General features: G+C 51.8%; 1 protein-coding gene across 1 annotated transcript; it reads right to left on the bottom strand.

Moving 5' to 3' along the window:
- Positions 1–7,939: 7,939 nt before the first annotated feature.
- Siglec14 (sialic acid binding Ig like lectin 14) lies at positions 7,940–11,880 on the bottom strand. The gene is made up of 8 exons (XM_046466091.2): positions 11,772–11,880; positions 11,320–11,703; positions 10,823–11,101; positions 10,415–10,462; positions 8,840–9,097; positions 8,605–8,740; positions 8,406–8,472; positions 7,940–8,212 (listed from the first exon to the last, which is right to left on the bottom strand). The coding sequence occupies exons 1-7, from the start codon at positions 11,806–11,808 to the stop codon at positions 8,430–8,432; spliced, it is 1,185 nt and encodes a 394-aa protein (XP_046322047.1). The 5' UTR covers positions 11,809–11,880; the 3' UTR covers positions 7,940–8,212; positions 8,406–8,429.
- Positions 11,881–19,669: the final 7,789 nt, after the last annotated feature.

Here is a 19,669-nt window from a genome sequence, read left to right as displayed (position 1 = left end):
ACACACACACAGACACACAATCTCTTTCTGTTTTCATATGACCCTTAGCTCATTAAATCTGAAGAGATAAAAAGATCAACACTGGAAATTTCAAACGCCTTCATGATAAATTAGAGCCAGCTGGGAACAAGAGCAATTTCCCCCGACAAGTTAAAAGGTGTCTTCAGCAAACATCACGCCAAATGGAACAGCAGCATCAGGTCCTAAGGCATGAAAATAAGTAAAAGATATAAGAATTGAGAATAGAAAAAAAAATTAAAACTACACTGAGATTTCATACACACCAGTCAGAGTGGTGGTCATCAGGAATTGTAACAATAATAAATGCTGGAGAGGATGTGGATGAAAGGAAGACTTTTGCTGTCTTAGTGGAAATCAGTATGGAGTTTCCTCCAAAGACTAGGCATGGACCCACCATATGACCCAGCTAGGCCACTCCTTGGTTTTTATCCTGAGGAATTTGTCGTCTTAACTACAGCAATACATGCACTCCCATGTTTATAGCAGCACAAGTCACAATAGCCCCACTATGGAACCAGCCAGGCAGCCTAGGTGTCCAATAATGGGTGAATGGTAAGAAAATATGGCCCTATACACACAGTGGAGTGCTATTCAGCCATAAAGAAGAGTGAAATCATGTCATTTGCAGGAAAATGGATGGAACTAGAGACCATGTTAATGTTAAGCAAAGTAAGCCAAACCCAGGAGGTCAAGGTCACATGTTTTTCCTTATATGTGAAAGCTAGAGAGGAAAAAGGAAAAGACAGTTGGGGTGTATCTCATGAAAACCATAGGGAGATGAGCAGAGGAAAGGGACAGGGGAAGTGCTGGGGGTGATGTTGGCCTCATTTTATTGTTGTTTTGTGTGCATGAGTGGATATATAACAAGGAATCCCATCACTATGTACAACCATAGGGCACCCATGAAAATGCAGAAAGACAAGAAGACGACTTTCTTCATGAAGGATGTGACTGCACAGACAGAAAAACCCCAGAGTGCATACAGATGAACTCGGGGCTTAAGAGGGGAGTCAGCGAAGCTGCCAGAGATTAGTCTAACTACAGAAATTAAGTGTATTTCCGTATCACAGGAATAACAGAGATGGGATCTTGTGAACGCTGCTGTTGGCAGTAGTGTCTGTGGGAGGAAGCCACAAGCAGGGACCAGGTCTGAAGGATCCCGAGCCATTGAAACCAGCTCTGCCTGTCACTGACCTGAGCCCCCCTTGGTGTGGGGTTGCAAAGCAAAGTTTGAGCTATTTGCTGTGAAGAAGGTCAGAGCTGGCCAACACTCATTAAGGGACCTTTGATAGATCCACAAAGTCAGCTGGACAACTGTGGCCTCAGGGAGGTTTGCTGTCTTCTGTGTCTGTCCCCCAGATGCCACCCTTGCATTCCCTCCGTGGAGCCCAAAGCACTTTGCTTTGGAGCTGCCCAGCTCAGGAACTGCTGTTGGCTCTAAAAACAAAAAAAAAATAGAATTCTTTAAGATTATATATTTTGGGGCTGGGGCTGTAGCTCAGTGGCAAAGCGTTTGCCTAGCGTGCGTGAGGCCCTTGGTTTGATCCTCAGCACCACATACAATAAACAACCACAAAAATAAAGGCACTCCATTGGTACTCAACTATAAATTTTTTAAAAAAGATTATATTGTGCCTCTTTGAAGGTAAATGGATGGAATTAGAGAATATCATGCTAAGTGAAATAAGCCAGTCCCCCAAAACCAAAGGCCTATTGTTCTCTCTGATAAGTGGATGCTGATCCATAGTGGGGAGAGGGTTAGGAAAGAAGGAAGGAACTTGGGTTTGTGCAGAGGGGAGTGAGGGGAGGGGTGAGACTGTGGGTGTGGGAAGGGCAATAGAATGAGACAGACATTACTGCCGCAGTCTGGCTGGGCACAAAATCACTAGCCACTCACAGCCTTGTAGATTCAAACAGCAATTCTTTATTCCCGAACTCACATCGGCACTCTACAATCACGTTCTGGGGAAATCCACGTACTCCACAGGGCTCTGAATCCCAAATACTCTCTGAATCCCGGAGAACTCAAAGGGAACTCAAGGAGCAGGCGGGCCTGAGGCAGCAGGATACGCCCTATTCCCAGCAGGGTACACCTTAAACCTGGAACCGCCCTAAACCCAAGGAGCGGGATACTCCCTAATCCCAGCAGGATACACCCTAAACCTGGATCCGCCCTGGTCCTTGAGCAAGGTCACCTTACATGCAATGTCACTGCAAATGACCTGGGTCATGCCATGCATCATACCTACTTGGCAATGGCTCTCAGCACATTACTGTTGGGAAAAGTATAAACGGCAGCCATACCCCAGAGAAAAAAACCCAACATGGCGCCTAAGGACCTCTTCTTCCTACCTTCTTCTTTTCTGCAGTGGCCCGAAAAGTTCCCGCCCGTGTGAACTCTCCCGCCAGCGCCAATTTCAAATCTCGCTGGCGGGGAACCTTAGCCCCAGTGAGAACTAATTCCTGGGCTCCGGAGCTGATATCTGGAAGAACTTGCCAATAAACGGGTTGCCTGCCATTTATCTAAGCCCTACCATCTCCCCCTTAGTTCTATATAAGCTTTTTGCAATAAAATTGGAATTCTCCCAGCGAAGTGTCTTTGCATGGGGAATTCTTTCAATTACTACCCCTATACATGTATGATCACACTACTGGGGTGGCTCTGCACCAAGGACAGCCAGAGGAATGAGAAGGTGTGCTCCATTTGTGTGCAATGGGTCAAAATGCATTCTATTGTAAAATAAATAAATAAAATGCAAAAAATGATTATTTGGGGCCTCAATTTACTTAACATATCAAGAATTATGATAAAACTAGAACATATCTAAGCACTTAGAGGCTTACCTAACAAAACCATGGTGTCACCACCTCTATAGAGGAATTAGATCACCTGTACTAAGGACATTCAAGGTGCAAAGAAACTGAAAATATGTCACGTTAATGGGTTTGGAAACAACATTACAGAAACATCACCTCACCCAGATCAATCACGAGAATCACCACATTACATCATGACATCCTTCGAGGACTTGCGGGGAACTCATGACTGTATTGTAAACTTTATGTTGAAGTAGAAATGTCCCAGTATGCCAAGGAATTATGAAGAACAGTGAGTAGCTCTGCGAGATATCACGATTGCTTACACTATAAAAGCTGTGAAGGTGTTGTATTGACACGGGAATTGACCAATAGGACAACAGAGAACTTGGATAGATTCCTTAGCCACAGGAACCATCACACACCTCAGCAGAGATGATAGAGAAGGACAGAAAATAGAGTAGAGATCTGGATGCAGAGAAGGGGAACTGGGAAGACAACCAGCTCAAAGCCAGTGTTAAGTATGAAAGTGACAATTTAGGATTCAGGACATATGTGTCACAGTGTATCCAAAATGCATGGCTAGGTGAAGTAGGATGAGGTCAGTCTGGTTCCCCAGCAGCATGTACGTCCTAACTGTCGTAGTCCGTTTTCTGGTGCTAACAGCACAGTGCCAGGGACTGGGCGAGCTATGAAGAAGAGAGGTTGGCTGGGCTCATGGTTCTGCTTCATGGGGAAGGGGCCGCGTCTCTGTGGTGGCCTTCTTGTTGCCAGAGTCTTGAAGTGGCAGTGGCATCTGGTGAGAGACAGGACCCAAGCTGGCTGTTACAGCAGACCCATCTCCAGATAACCTGTCCATCCACCAGCTCGGGAATCCACAGGGAGGGCAGAGCCCGCAGCACCCTTCAAGGGCCCGCCCCACCTCTTCCTATCCCACAGTGGGGTTCCACTTCCACATGAGTTCCAGGGGGGACAGCCATAGCACACTAGCATCAACTCCCACTAGTTGCAAGTTCTGATTGACACATGCAACCCAAACTGCTAGAAACAGAGGGAAGGAAACAGCTGTGCAGGGGAACAGCCAAAGACAGGCGGAGGGAGCTTCAAACCCTGCAGGGTCAGCCTCAAACCCCCACCCCCAGCTTCTCCAGCCTGAGTCCTGCCCAAAACTAGAGGCACACTTCCTGAAGGAGCATCTAGGTCTTTCAAAGAGTCTTATGCCCATAGGCCCATACCTATCCTGTGCACTAGGAGTGAGAAAAAAATGGAGTGGGTGAAGGGAGAGGAAGTTGCAACCAGACACCACAAGGCACGGATAAAGAGGCAGAGAAGGAAATTACCCCATATCCTCTATCAGGAGAGCTGGGCCCCGGGTGGGGAGGAGGCCAGACTAGCCTGCTTCAGGGCAGAATGCCCATCAAATGTAAAGGAACCCAAATCACTGAACTGGGGCCCAAGCAGCAGCCATTTTCACATGCAAGAATGGTGATGGAGTTGATCTCCGAGAGAGTCCATACATAGGTATATGGTATTTTTATTGACGTGAGATTCGTATGAGATGGAATCATCAATGGTGATTTTGGATGTGAAGGATTTGGGAGGCTGAGCTGAAGAGGAAACTGATAGGATGCTGGATAAGGCAATGTTGCCAACTGCAGGGCTCCCCGCTGTGGAGGACAGAGGCAGTGTAGCCCAAAGTCCTAGACTCCTGGCAACCAGGTGAGCAGGTGCCTCTAGGAGCATTCCAGAATAAGAGTGGAGTCCATGCAGCAGGGGACAATTATGAAGGCTTGGAAGTCAGCAGTGGGGGGGGGGGAGTTTGAGGGAACAGGCTGAGCTGAGGGACAGCCTAGGTGTTATGACGTCCCTCCTTCAAGCTGGCTTCCATCAGGTAGGATACCTAGGTTCTGTTTTTATTTTGTTTGAATTACAGTATCTATAAAAATATTTTACTTGGGGAAATATACATAACCTAAGATTTACCCTTTTCACAACTTTTTTTTGTGTGTATTATTCAGTGGCATTCAATACATTCACTTCCTGGGCAACTAGAATGTTCTCATCTTCAAACTGCGACTTTGCACCTGTGACCAACCAACACCCAGTTCCCTTCCCCTGGGCCTCTGGCAGCCACTCTTCTTCCTGCTGTCTCTGTGGGTCTGGCTGCACAGCCCTTATGAGTAGAAGGAGACACTGGTCCTTTCCCAAGGTGTCTTCAGAATCATCTATGTTGGAGCCTGCACTGGGGCTTTTAGGGCTTGGTACTAGGTCCTGTTGTGTGTGCACCTTCAGCTGATTCTTTGAAGCACTAGTGGTCACTCAGGTAGCTTCCATGCTTTGGCCATCATAGAGAATGCTGCTATGAACATTGGTGCACAAATACCTGTTAGAGCCTCTGCTTTCAACGTGGAGGGGGGTATCTACTAGAAGTGGAGTTGCTGAATCATGTAGTTCTGTATTTATTTGGGGCGGGGCAGGGAGCTGCTGTATCATTTTCCCCAGTGGCTGGACCACTTCACATTCCCAAACAAGTGTTCCAATTTCTCCACATCCTCACCAACACCTGTTGTTTTCTGGTTTGGTTTTCTAGTAGCCATTTCAAAGAGCGTGAAGTGTCACGTTGCTGTCGTTTTGTTTCTTGTCTTTTGCTTTTGCTTCTGGTCCTGAGGATTGAACCCAGGGGTGCTTTACCACTGAACCACAACCCCAGTCATTTTTATTAACTTTGAGACAGGTCTTGCTAAGTTGCTGAGGCTCTCCTCAAACTTGCAATCCTCCTGCCTCAGCCTCCCCGAGTCTCTGGGATTACAGGCTCATTGTAGTTTGGATTAGCATTTTCATAGTGATCGCTGTTCATTAAAAAATCACACATGCCATAGTTTTAAACTTATTAACTATCAATTCATTTCCAACATGTCAATATTGTGAAGTCTGTTGGAATGGTATGGGAAGACAACTTTCCTCAGCAATGGGAAGACGAGCTATTCCCCAGGGCATGGATCTGCTGGAGCTGAGCACAGCTTCTCTCTTGCTTGGACTCTCCTTCCACCACTGAGGTCCAGTCTACCTCCTGCAACAAAAACAGTACAAACAGTAATAAAAGAGAAGAACAACTGTCTTAATCCAACTGGGCTCCTGTAGCTAAATACTCGAGACTCGGTGATTCATAAACACCAGAAATTAATTATTCACATTTCTGTGTCCAGGAAGTGTGGTTCAAGATCCTGGCACCAGGGGGTTCAGTGTCTGCTGTGTAGCTGGCATCTTCTCACTGTGTCCTCACAGGAAGAAGGGGTGGCACACACCCTCCTGGCTCTCACAAGGCCATTAACCCCATTAGTGAGGGCAGATCCATCAGGACTTAGGCCCACCTTTTAGTGACCTCATCTGGGAGATTCAGATTTCAACCTACATGGGGCTGGGGTTGTAGCTCAGTGGTAGAGGCCTGGCCCAGCACGTGCGAGACCCTGGGTTTGAGTCGCGCGCAGTACTGATTATAAATAAATAAATTAATTTGACAAATGTCCCTCGACAACTTTAAAAATATTTTTTAAAATGTTTTAACCTATAAATTTTAGAGGACACATATGGCTGTAATCTCAGCTGCTCGGGAGGCTGAGCAGGAGAATCACAAGTTCAAAAGCAGCCTCAGCAACTTAGCAAGGCCCTAAGCAACTTAGTTAGACCCTGTGTCTAAATGAAATATAGAAAGGCTTGGGGATGTGGCTCAGTGGTTAAAGGTCCCTGGCTTCCAGTCCCAGTCCAAAAAACCAAAACAAAACAAAGTGTTGGTGTTGGGCGGAGGGACCAACCAAAGAATGAGCAGGAAACTGCAGGGCGCGGGCCAGAGCTGTGGTGCAAAGCAGGGTGCTTCAACTCCACAGAAACCCTGCCTTCTCCTCACCTGAGGCTGGGGCAGAGCCCAGGGTAACTGAGGACGCCAGGCTAAGGTGAAGCCACAGGAGAAAGTCCAGCCTCCGGGGACAATGCCCCCCAGGCCCAGCACTGGGCACTGCAGCAGCCCTCACCCCAGGCAGCCAGCGGGATCCCAGCGGGGAGCGGGGCCAAGGGACAGCTGCAGTTTATCCCGAACCGAATTACTGCTAAAGGACACTCGGGGAGGAGCAGGGCTGGCTCTGGAGCGCGGCAACACGACGTCATGACCTTTAAAGTCCAGTCCGAAATCACTGAACAGATTTAAATCTGAACAGGAGGCCAGGACGCGTTCTGAAGAGCCTGGAAGGAGCAGGACTGTGCACTGTGGCGGCGGACACGCCCACGGTGGTGGACACGCCCCCGCGAGGGACACGCCCCCGCGAGGGACACGCCCCCGCGAGGGACACGCCCCCGCGAGGGACACGCCCCCGCGAGGGACACGCCCCCGCGAGGGACACGCCCCCGCGAGGGACACGCCCCCGCGAGGGACACGCCCCCGCGAGGGACACGCCCCCGCGAGGGACACGCCCCCGCGAGGGACACGCCCCCGCGAGGGACACGCCTGTAATCCCAGTGACTCGGGAGGCCCGGAACAGGAGGATCGCAAGTTCAAGGCTAGACAGGGCAACTTAGCAAGACCCCGTCTCAAAATAAAAGTATTAAAATCACCTGGGGCTGTGGGGCTGGGCAGAGTTGCTCATTCAATCCTAGTACTGGTGGGAGGGAGGCCCCACGCTATCCCCCCAGGGTAGGAAGCCCAGACTCTGGCAATACAGAAGTATATGGTTGGAAGAGGGATTGGTGGCCCCTGTGGAAGTGGGTAAACTGGAAGGACCCAGAGAGCCATGGAAGGGTGGGGGGCTGGACATCGGTAGGCTGCGCTGGGTGGTGGAGTCAAAGGTGTGGCCACAAGGGAACTTCCGCCTACCGTGCCCTTCAGATCTTCATCTTACTCAACTGACCTTAGGCATCAAAAAATGAACACACAGGGCGGGGTCAGCTCTGGCAAGCATGGCTTAGCATGTAGGGGCGCCTGGTTCCATTCCCAGCACAAATAAGAGAGGAAGAAAGGAAGAAAATGCACAGCAAGCCTTAGTTAAAATATGCCCAACAAAATGGAATGAAACGTTCAGACATAATTGTGTTCCAAAAACTGCTGCAGAGATTGTAAATAGGGAAATCAATTTTATGTTGCATTGTTTAATAAGTGTGTACTCATAGTTAAATGCTACAATATTTTACAGTAATTAAAATGAGGTAGAGTCTTCAACTGGAAAAGAAGTGCTGGGTTCAGGACGCCACGTGTACTCATGGGTTCAGGACGCCTCGTGTATTCCGGTCTCTGCTGACCAGGAAGTTGGGAGGCCGGAGACTCAAGTGTTGAGATGGCAGGTTCTTGGTCTTGGGGCAGGGAGCCAAGTTCACTCCCTCTGCAGGGCTGGGGATGGAGGGGGAAGAGAAAGGCAGGAAAGAAGGGGTGGGTTGGTACAATCAGGCAGCGGAGTGAGACCAGCCGGGATGGGTGGGGTAGGCAGATGGGCAGGCAGGAGGCAACGAGGTGGTCAGTAGGTGAGCCCAGGGTCTTCAGAGAGAAGCTGGCAGGGAGGTCCATCTGGGCTGGGTGTCCATACCTCACTCTGTCTTGGGTAGGGGGCTCAGCCAGGCCTCTTGGCTCTGCTCCCCTGGGCACCTGCACACCTGCAGAGCCAACGTGAGCCTTGGATCAGAGCCTGCCACTTTAATTCCAGCTCCAGGTGGCAGGACAGCTCAGCCCTCCTAGAACTCTGGGACCCCTCCCCGGGCTCCCTGGAGAGGGCTAGGCCAGCTCACCTGGTGTAGTAGATCCAGGTAAGGCCATAGGTGAGGAGGAAGCCAGCCCCCATGACAGCCCCCCTGACCAGGGTGAGGACCAGGGGCCAGGAGCCCTCCTGCTTCTCAGGAACACACAGGCAGGAAGAGAAGCTTCCTGGGAGAGGGGAGGAGTAATGTTCTGTCCCCAGGCCTCAGCCCTCGCCCACCCAAACACCTGGCCAGGCTGCCACCCCAGCACCCACCTGCTACTCACTCTGAACAGAGAGGCTCAGAAAAAGTTGCTGGGAGCCCAGCGGGTTTTGAACCTGGCAGGTAAACTCCGCTTCGTCCTCAGCCCCTGGGAAGGGCAGCTCTAGGACCCCAGACGCTGAGACCTGGGAGGGACTCAGGGCTCTGGTCTTCCAGGACCAGCTCAGCAAGGCAGGTGGGTTGCTGTCCGCCATGCAGACCAGGTGCAGGGACTCACCCTCCAGGATGGGCAGTGATGTGGGTCCACTTGGGACCTTCAGGGCTGGGGGGAGACACAGCAGGCAGGGAGCTGACGGGTCTGTTGCTCCCTCCTTCTTCCCACTGAGCACAGCAGAAAGACAAGACCATGTGGCAAGGACTGAGAAGGTGCCCTGGGGTCAGGCCAGGTGGTCAGAAGGACAGGTGGGCAGAGCCAGGATGGAGGAGGATGGCTCTCATAGTAACAGGGAGGGGTGACTCAGAGAGCCAAGGGCCAGCAATTGACCCAGCTCTGAAGTCCAGGAAGATGTACACATCTGCAACCAAGTGGTGAGAACCAGGTGCCCCCAAAGCAGCACTAAAGCTGGGACAGAGTAGGGTCAGGACTTTGGAGCCTTCTGTGCCAGGCTGCAGGCCTTGGGCTTTGTCCTGAGGTTCTGCAGAGCTGAAGGGAGCTGTGAACAGGCAAAGTTCAGGAGCAGCACTGGGACCAGAAGATCCTGCGGGGACCAGGCAGGGCCTGGACGGGAGAGATTGGACAGGAGGTAGGGAGGCTGGGAAGAGGCTGAAGCTAGGGCCTAGGTTTGAGTTCAAGACTTGTGCTGGTTCAGGGGCCAAGGGGAAGGAGAGGGGGAGAGTGACCTCAGAAGGAAAGGTCTTGAACTCACTGATGCAGGGTCACAGCTGGGGGAAAGGCACTTACTTGGTGCATGTGCAGATAACCCCTTGGATAAGGGAAGGAGTGCTGGGGAGGCACCGGCTGGAGTCGGCTAAGTGTGCAGCTCCTGGCCCAGGGCAGGAGCTGGCCAGAGAGCTGTGGGGGGCATCAGGGCAGGGTGGGAGGAGAGATGAGGTCACCCAGAAAGAGAAAGAGAGAGAAGCAGAGGTCCCTGCAGAGCAGTGGGGGGAGGGGCCACTGAAGGCCCTGGGGACAGAGGAGCCAATAAGAGGAAAGGTGCCGCGCATCAGAGGGGGGTGGACAGGACTGCGGGAGCAGGGCGCAGCGCCAGCCTAAGGCAGAGAGCAGAGGCCGCAGTGGCGGGAAGGGGTCTGTTCACGGGCAGTTTCAGTTCTGCAAGGGGAAGGCTCTGCAGACTCATTGCATGACCCTGTGAATGGACCGCTGCACTGCCCAGGCCAACTCACAGAAGTGGCCAGGAGGGTAATTTGCACATGTTTATTTTATCACGATCAGGAATAAAATGGAAAAGAAGAGAAAGGGATTCCCAAATGCGTTGATGGGCGTGTCCATGGGAGACCTTGCTGAGGGTGTGGGATGGCCCCCGCTAGGGCCCAGGAGGGAGGTTCCCATCCCTGGGATTTGAGCCCTGGGCTTGTGGAGACCTCCCAGACCAGCCCGGGAGGGGCAGCGCTTTCCTACCTGTGCCGTTTCCGAAGAGGATGCGGATGCTGAGGTTCTGAGGGGCATCTGGGAGCAAAGACAGGGTCCTGCTTCAGAGTGAGCAGTGGGAAGGGCGTGGGCCATGGAGGAGCCCAAGGGGGCCATGGACACCAGGAAGGGGGGGTGCTGTCCCTCTGACCCCCCCCACCTGGACTCCAAGCGCTCAGTTCCACAAACAAGTTGTCTGATTTTATCCTTCTACATTCCTACACACACTCACACACACACACACTCACACACACACCCACACTCACACACACTCACACACACTCACACTCACACACACACCCACACTCACACACACCCACACACACTCACACTCACACTCACACACACACACACCCTGCTCACAATACCCTGGGGACCCCGCTGGCCTCCTGCACTCACAGGACACATTGAGCTGGACGGTGCTCTCCGTGCTCACCGCAGATCCCTGCAGTTTCACCTGACAGGTGAGGTTGGTGTCGTGGTCCTGGGGCCGTGGGGTGAGGCTGAGCACTGGGGACTGCAGGGCCCCGGGGGCCATGGAGCTAGTGACCGCCCCTGTCCAGGAGAACTGGAGAGGCCTTCCCCCTTCACAGGACCCTGGCAGGCGGCAGCTCAGGCTTGTGGGGCGGCCGGACTCCAGAGGCTCCAGAGAGTGGATGACGGGCTTCTCTGTGAGGGCTGAGGAGGAGAGAGCGAGATGCCTGGGCCCCAGAGAGACGGGACACCCAGGGGGACGCTGAGAGTGACTGGAGCCTCAGGGCCCGAGCTGGCCCTGGGTCCCGTACCACCTCTGAGCACCCCGGCCCCAAGACCAGAGCAGGGACAGCTCTAGTGTCCTGACCCTGTCCTAACCCAGGGGTCTTCACTACCTGGGTACCATCCTGGGCCCCGCCTACCTGTCACCTGCAGAGTCAGCTTCTTATCTCTGAAAGTATATCTTGTATTCCATCCTATATCTGCCATCAGGAAGTAGCTTCCTGTGTCCTTCTTCTTGGCGTCTCTGATGAGCAGAGAGCAGTTGTTGTCCCTGACGTCCCCAGGGAGATGGAATCGATTCCTGTGTTCTGTTCTGAAGTCCATGTCTGGGTTGTTTGTGGCCACAGGACCATCATAGTATGTCCTGTCCCCTTCCCGGATCCAGTAGATGTAGAGCTTGATGGGGGGACTCCACCCACTCCAGGGGTAGGAGAAGGAGCAGGGCACCAGGGCACACAGCCCAGCCTGCACTGCCACCGACTCCTGCAGCTGGAGCTTGTACCCTGCATCTTCCTGCAGGGACCCTGGGGGCACACAGAGGCTCAGCTCAGCCCCGCCCCCGCCCTGGCCGCCCCTCCCTCAGCCCACTCACCTGCCCAGAGCAGGGGCAGCAGCAGCAGGGGCAGCATCCTGCATGTGCCAGGGCCGGAGCCAGTCCAGGGTCCTCTGAAGCTGGGGTGGGGCAGGACAGAGGAAGTCCTGGCAGGAAGCCAGTGGTGAGTGACAGCTGTGGTCACCCTCCAAAGGGGAACTCGGTGCCTCGTGCTGCTGGTGCTGAGGAGGGGCTGGGACCCAGCTGCCTCCCCAAGCCTACAGTTGCCTCAGGGATGAGCTGAGGTCCCCAGAGGGTGGAGTCTTGTCCAGACAGGAGGCTGGCAGTGCCTCCCTGCAAAATGGTGTAAGTCAGCAGTGGATCATCAAGGGTGGATGCCGATGGCAAAGAGGAAGGACAGCTGGGAGTGGAGGATGTGCCCAGACTCAAGATCCAGAACCCTGAGTGGGGACTGCCTTTCCTGAGGCTCATTGAGTCTCCTCGGGGGAACAAAGAGCAAATTCACTGTCAGGAGCTGTGACGAGGGGAGGCTGGGCTGTGTCCAGGTGGTGGGGTGTCCCCCCTCAGGAAGGGTGGCAAGTTCTTAGCCACACATACACCACGTGGATGTGAACTGGCCCATAACAGTCAGGAAAGATGTGGACCCTCCTGGTCAGTTACCATGGTGTCTCCTGGTCCCTTGGATTTGGGTCACTGACCCTGTGATCGTCCTCATCTATGTCCAGATCAGGTGACGATGTCCAGATCAGGCCTTAGAGTTGGGTGTTTGGAGCACAGGAAGTGCCCGAGGAGGAACCCAGATTTTGCCTATAGCTGTTCAACCTTATGAAAGTCACTTGCACTCTCTGTGTCTAAATTTGCTCATCTGGAAAATAGAGACACATGAATCATGGAACCCTCACACAGCATTTCAATGACTGACTCTGTTTTCCAAACGAGAAATTGTAATTTCTCCCCATTCTAAGCACTGTGAAGAAATCATGTATTGTCCTGCTCTATCTTGCCCAAGATATGTATTTTCCTTTTTTCTAGCATATCCATAGCTGTATAGGTTACCCTCCCATTACTAACCATTTCAGTTCTCAGACCAACTGTTGCCATTTCATGGGCTTGTGTTCAAGTAGCCCTTACTTTACTTATTAATGTCCCCAGAGCACAAGAAAAATTATGTCAACAATTTAGATTTGCCAAAGAGAAGTGCAAATTTCTTCCCTTCAGGGAAAATGTGAAAGTTCTCGATGCTTGTGGGAGACTTGGCACTATCTGCAGCTTCAGGCACCCCTGGGGTTCATGGAAGCTGTCCCTTATGGATAAGGGTAAGTCCTGGATAGGGAATTGGCTCACACAATTACAGATTCCAAGATGTGTAGTTGCAAGCTGGAGACCCAGGACAGCCACTGGTGTTCGAGTCCACAGCTGGCAGGAAGAGCCCACATATCAGTTCCAGCTTGAAGGTAGAAAGAAACTCATGCCCCAGGTTGAAGCAGTCAGCAAACTAGATCTACTTACTTGCAGGAGGGTCTGTTAGTCTACTCAACTGGTAGGCCCAGGCCCACCCACATTGAGGAGGGCAACACAATTAACTCAAAGTCTGCTCATTTAAATGTCGATCTTATTCCAAATGCCCTCACTGAAGCACCCAGAATAACATCTGAGCAAATGTCCAGATAACCCATGACCCAGTCCGGATGACGCCTAAGATGAGCCATTACCCTGAGTGCACTGTGAGGACTGTTCTCGAACAGGAGTTTCTCCTGTTTCCAGTGATCACCCCACTTGCTGCACAAACTCGCCAGTTGCAATGCCAGGGATAGGAGATGGGGACTTGGGGTCCAGATGGGTGTGGTGCAGGGCAGAGGAGTGAGTGAAAAGACAGGGTTTGTTGACAGATCAGATGCCACAGGAAGAGGAAGAAAAGTTAGGGATGAAGCCAGTGTTTTGGGTCTGAGCCATGGTGGGCTTAAAGCGACCAGTGCCAGAGCTCAGCTTGGGACAGGCCGGGCTGGGTGTGCACTATCACACAAGTGGAGAGAAGGCAGGAGGAGGTGGATACGTGGATCTGGAGAAAGAGTTCAGGCTGGACACGAGAACACAGAATCCTCAGGATCCAGGTGGTATCTGAAGTTGTGAACCTGTGCGATGCCACAAAGGGCACAGGTCTGAATGGAAAGAGGACAAGACCACCACCAGGGGCTCTAACAGCTGGGTATAAATCCATCTCCATGCTGGAAGTACCACGGGGAAACACTGCACTTCAGATGTCCATCTGGCTGGGCCCCAGGTGTCCACGCATTTGGCCAAACATTATTCTGGGTGTTTCTGTGAGTGTTTTGAATGATCTTAAATCCTGAAACCATGGAAGGGCTGACAAGAAACAGACCCATCCTAGGTCCAGAATCTAGGATGGGCTGCGAATGCAGAGAAGGGCACTGTTTTAGTCAGCTTTTGTGTCACTGTGACCAAAACACCCGACAAAGACAGTTTAGAGGAGGAAAAGTTTATTTTGGCTTATGGTATCAGAGGTCTCAGTCCGTAGATGGCCGACTCCTTCTCTCTGGGCCCAAGGTGAGGCAGAACATCCTTGGGGAGGGGGATGGATGGAAGCTGCTCAGTTCCTGCCGTCAAGAAAGCAGAGAGAGAAAGAGAGAGGAAGGGGTCGTGGGGAGAGCAACCCTACACTAGGGCAACCCCCAGGGACCTCCTCCCCCAGTCACCCCCGCCAGCCTGCAGTCACCACACAGGCAGTCCTCGCAAACTAGGAAGGACTAATTAGGGTGCGGCCCTCTCAGGCCAACCACTCACCCCTGAATATTCCTGCATTAACACAGGAGCTTTTTGGAGGGACACCTCACATCCAAACCATACCAGGAATGGAGCCCCAAAGTCATGTGCAAACTGGGGAGATTTCGGATGTAGCAGACTGAGTTTGGGGGCTCGTGGTCCTGAGGATCAGGGGCGGGGAGCAGGGGTTGCGGTGGCGCATGCCTTCCTGCACACCCCAGACTGTAGGGCAATGGGGCTCCGTGGGACCAACCCCACCCCCCGATCCTGCCCACCCTCCCTCTGGCCATTGTCCTCATCAGTCACAGGGAGGTCAGCGCACCGCCGGGTCGGAGAGTTGACACTGGCCCCAGGATGAGCTCATTCTCTAACGTCGGCTCTGATGCACATCAGGAGTCGGAACTTAGAAATGACGATAGCAGGAAGGAAGTCGCGAACTGAAGCCGCAGGGTGCAGACACAAGGAACCCGCCCGACGCACGAGGAGCTTCCCTGCCACGTGTCCAAGGAAGGATGGGACCACGGCAGGGCACAGGCTGGACTGGAGGCCTTGGACCAGCAGGGTCAAGGACTGAGGAGGAAGGGTGTAGCCGGTCTGGGCGCCCAGCCCGCTCCAGGGCATCTAGGTGGTGACACAACAGCTCCGTCTGCAGCGGCCTCCCTGAGTCTGGTCCCCTCATCCTCACTCCCTCTCTGCATTTCTGGGCTTCCCAGGCTCGAGAGGAAACCCAAGTGTCCCTGTGACTCCGCAGGGCTGTCCTCCTGGGCTCCATGGCTTACTTGCTGGTTTTGACTGCTCAGGGCTGGTTCCCTTCTGACCCCGTTTTTACTTTTTGGTGAGGACCACTGTTCCATGGTGGGTCCCGCCCTTGCTCCTGGGGAGTCTGTGACCGGCACTGGCCAATTGGCAGGACGCATCCCCCCACAACCAGGCAGGCAGTTTTACCAGCTCGTAGATGGGGCCACGTCCAATTTCCTCCAGTGAGTCGAGTCCCAGGACTTTTGCTGCAAACAGCCGCTGTCCTCCTCCCAGGACCCCTGAACTGGGAAGATGCTAGCCGGAGCCTCCACAGACCAAACACGTGGCCACAGCCCCCCCAAGGAAAAAGCCCATGGAAGAAGGCAGAGCGGGGGGGCCCACAGGCCAGGCAAAGGATTGGGGGTAGACCAGCCAGCCTGGGGATCTCTGCTCCCAAAGCTGGGGACATCAGAACTTTCAGCCAAATCCGGGCACTGGTGCTTCTCTCCCCCAGTAGGACAGCTGGAGCGGTGCCCATCCTGATTGCACCCCTCTGCCCTCTGCGCGACAGCCTCCTCCCTAACCTCCACGCCCACACAGGTTACCTGCTCTGCCCAGCACCCGAAGGGGCAGAAGCCTCCCCAAGAAGCTTGATTTCAGTCTCAGAGTTTACAAGCCCTCCCTGGGCTTCTGGGAACGATGCTGACATACATTCGTGCTTTCTAACAAGAACCTCTCCAGAGCCCATGGATACAAAACCAAAACGAATAACCCACTGTAGAAATAAAGTCCAAGCCAATGAGGACAGGCAAAGGACAGGCATCCCAGCTGGCTACCCGGAGGGAGCCACCACCACCACTTGTGTTTGGCAGAGGCTCCACACAGGCAGAAGAGGGGGTGAGCTCTGTGGTGGCTAAGGGGCGGGCTTCGGGCACGCCTGTCGGAGGCCTTGGCGCAGCAGCAGTCTGCAGGCTAACCAGAGTGAGAAATCCTCTGGGACCGGGGAGGGGGCATATTTGACTTTCTCTGATTGGTCCCATGAGGGAAGCAGGGATGAAAATACAGGAAGTTACCAGTTACTAATAATATTAATAATGTCAATTATTGATAGCTGTCAGTTATTCACGCCCTGGCCATTTGGGGTCAATCATTGCAGAAGTCCCTGCTGAGCTTCCTGGGCTGGCTGCTAGAGACAGGGGTCTGATCTCCTCGGAGCCTGACTTCTGGCAGTGGACTGGCAGCTGGGCTAGTTACTGGAGATGAGGATTGGCTTCCTGCTGCTGCAGATTGGTCATTGCTCATAGGTACACAGTCCTTCTTATCTGCTGGTTCTGCACCCTCAGATCAACCGATTGCTAATACAGAATTTTTTTTAATTGCATCTGTACTGAACACGGACAGGTTCTGTTTTATGATCATTATTACCTAAATGGCACAGCATAACAAATACACAGCATGACACTGCATTAGGTATTCTCAGTAATGTAGAGAGAGTTGAACGTGCAGGAGGAAGCCCACAGGTTATGCAAATATGCAAATATTACACCACTCCACAGAAGGGACTTGAACCTCTGTGGATTTGGGTACCCATGATGGTATCAGAACCAGTCCCCCAGAAAATCAAAGGACCACCATATTAGGCCCACTTTTAAAACGTCTCTGTAATCTGAAGAGACAAACCAAGCAACAGAATCAGATTCAGATACAATGCAGAGGTGTCCTAATCTCACAGGGAATTCCCCCCCCCCCACCACACACACACATTTAAAAACTGATGCATTATAGTTGTACCTACTGGTGGGATTTCACAGGGAATCTAAAGATAACCACGATCCGTATGTGAAAGGGCCTGAAGAAAGAGGTAGGTAGCATTCGAGAGCAGAAAAGTAGCATGGGATGGTCTCGAAAAAACAGGACGGACGTCAGGAACTAACAGAGATGGAGAACACCTGGGCTCTTTGGCAGCCACCTGCAGCCTCCCCCTGCCAGGCTGGGCTGGGTCTGGGAGGACAAAGCTCTGAGCGCTGCCCACCTCCACACCCAGGGTCTTGGAGAATTAAAATAGCACAAGTTCTGATTTATGAGCATGGTATATATTGTATTGTATATTGCTATTATTATTTCTCTCGCTGGTCTTTGAACGCAGCTACTCTGCTAAACGCACTTGCTAAGGCCGATAATCTGCGCGGTAGGATATCTGGGGTTCTCCCCACACAGGGTCTTGTTGAAAACAATGACGCTTTGTTTCTTCCCTTCCCATCCCGATTCCTTTTACTCTCTTCCTGCTTCACTGCGCCCTCTAGCCATTTCTGTACAGTACTGACCAGAGTGTGGACAGCAGACGTCCTTGTAGTTTTCCTGACCCTAGGGGAAAGTGATGAATAACTGGAATCCCGTGCTGAGTAAGTACAGCGGGTCCCGCGCCACGCGCCAAAAAAATCTTCCAGTTCACGGTTGCATTCAGTTTGCTTGCGGCTTCTCCAAATATTTTAAATTCATTGATTGTGGTTTAAAATTTGGAGATCTTGTCCAATAATCCGAATGCTTTGCTTCCCTTGAAATATCTGAAGATCTGGGATCCAGCCCGACGGCGTTCCGCTGCAGCTGAAGGAACGGCCCGGCTCCCTCTGGTCCGGACTCCCCGCCCGGTGCCCGGTCCCCTGTCCTCTGACTGAGCCCCGCCCCCTGTCCCCGGTCCCCTGTCTGAGCGAAAGCTCAGGTGTCCTCTGCCCTGCTGCTTTGCTTACCCCAGGGCTACTGCACACACTTACGCCTGCCTTTGTCCTGTAGCCACTTGATCTTGCAACACCTGGGCAAATGGATGCACTGACTCATCAAACAAAAATTCTCCTTGTCGGAGATTTACGGTCTAACTCCGTTTCCCAGCAGGGGATTCTGCTCACGCGGAGGCAGGGAGCCCATCCAAGTCCAGGTGTGCCCCCTGCTGGACAAGAATCAGAGCTCCTGGGCAAGTCTTGAAAAGACCAAGCACTCCAGTGCAGACGCCCAGCTCCAGCACTGTTTTCGACAAACCATAAAGTATAAAAATAATAGAGCATTAAAAATTAAAAGGAGGCCGGACGCGGTGGCCCACGCCTATAATCCCAGTGGCTCTGGAGGCTGAGGCAGGAGGCTCAGCAAATTAGCAAGGTTCCTAAGCAACTCAGTCTCTTGAAAAAAAAAGGAGACTTTTAAATGATCAACAAAACAAAAATAAGACAGAATAAAAAAGAAAACCATCCATGGACAACAATAAAGGAGAAAAATGATCATAGTGAAAAAGCCAAATCAAATCAGAGACCTAAGCTCAAATGCTTAGCACAAAAACCAAAATCAGTAGCTCAGAGTCCAGATTCACACAGGATGTGGACCAAAGGATGGAAATGATGAGCAGGAAGGTGGTCCCTGTGAAAGATTCCAGTTCATTAGAGAGTTTTGTGTTCACTTCCTTGCTTATAACTGAAAAACTTGTAATAAACAAATGACTCCTCAGGAACTTGTAAATTATAAAAGTAGTCTCAAGAAAAGATGGACCTGTTAAAGAGACTGGGAAATGATACATGCTTACAGAATCTTATTAAATCATTTCAAAATATCAACAGGTCATTGTGATTCAACATAAAGAGAAAAAATGTTTTACAGACCTTTGCAATTATGTGTACAGAGAAGGCATCACAGAACATAAAATGTAACATGGTAACAGAAGAAGGCAAAAATTGCAGATGAATCTCCCTGTGAATATCACCTGGAGAATTCCAAGCTGACAGGTGGCAACTGAAAACCTCCAGCAAGTTTTTGACATACCATGGCCAAATGCCAAGAATTACTCATATAGTTCAATGCTAGAAAATCCATTAAAATAGATCTTCAAACATAGACTAGAGGAAACTCTGCTGTGCAGGAGTTTGCTAGAGGCTGAAGGAGCATCTCTTAAAATTCAGGCACCTTTCCCAACAGAAGCCTCCTGAAATAAAATCATCTCCTTAATTTAGGATGGCACCTACCTACCTATCTAGTTGCAAAAAAACCGAAAGAAAGTTAAATGCTTCTGAATAAACGTGGCTCGGTTCCACCCTAGGATTGAGCCACTTGCTTCTGCCATCTCCACCCAGCCCCAGAGCAATCTCATCCAGCCCAAGACTGTAAACACTATCCAACTCTTGCTCACCCCCAAGTACGGCTCTTCATCCTGCTTCCTTCTCTAGAGTTCCAGACCCACCCATTTAACTGCCTGCCCAAATACCTATAGGTGACTTAAACTCGTCACGTGGAAACCTTGCTCTAGATTTCCACTCCAAGCCTGTCCCCTGCCTCAGTAAATGTTAGCTGCATTTTCCAGCAGCTCAGGCCAAAGCTTTTGAAGTCGCGCTCGCTTCTCCTCCTCTTTACCCCACTTCCACTCAGAAACCCTCTCAGCT

This window comes from Marmota monax, unplaced genomic scaffold (assembly GCF_021218885.2).
Source record: "Marmota monax isolate L192 unplaced genomic scaffold, Marmota_monax_Labrador192_F-V1.1 WCK01_AAM20220418_F8-fsc00160, whole genome shotgun sequence".
Classification (NCBI taxonomy): domain Eukaryota; kingdom Metazoa; phylum Chordata; class Mammalia; order Rodentia; family Sciuridae; genus Marmota; species Marmota monax.
The sequence above is the reverse complement of the archived record's forward strand: the minus strand, read 5'-3'. Positions and strand labels throughout refer to the sequence as shown.

Excerpts from the sequence above, each read along its gene's own strand:
- Siglec14 (XM_046466091.2), bottom strand. The coding sequence starts at position 11,808 with ATGCTGCCCCTGCTGCTGCTGCCCCTGCTCTGGGCAG. Across the intron at positions 11,102-11,319 it reads GCTGACTCTGCAGGTGACAG|CCCTCACAGAGAAGCCCGTC; the intron begins GTAGGCGGGGCC and ends TCTCCTCCTCAG. Across the intron at positions 8,741-8,839 it reads TCTGAGCCTCTCTGTTCAGA|GAAGCTTCTCTTCCTGCCTG; the intron begins GTGAGTAGCAGG and ends CCCCTCTCCCAG.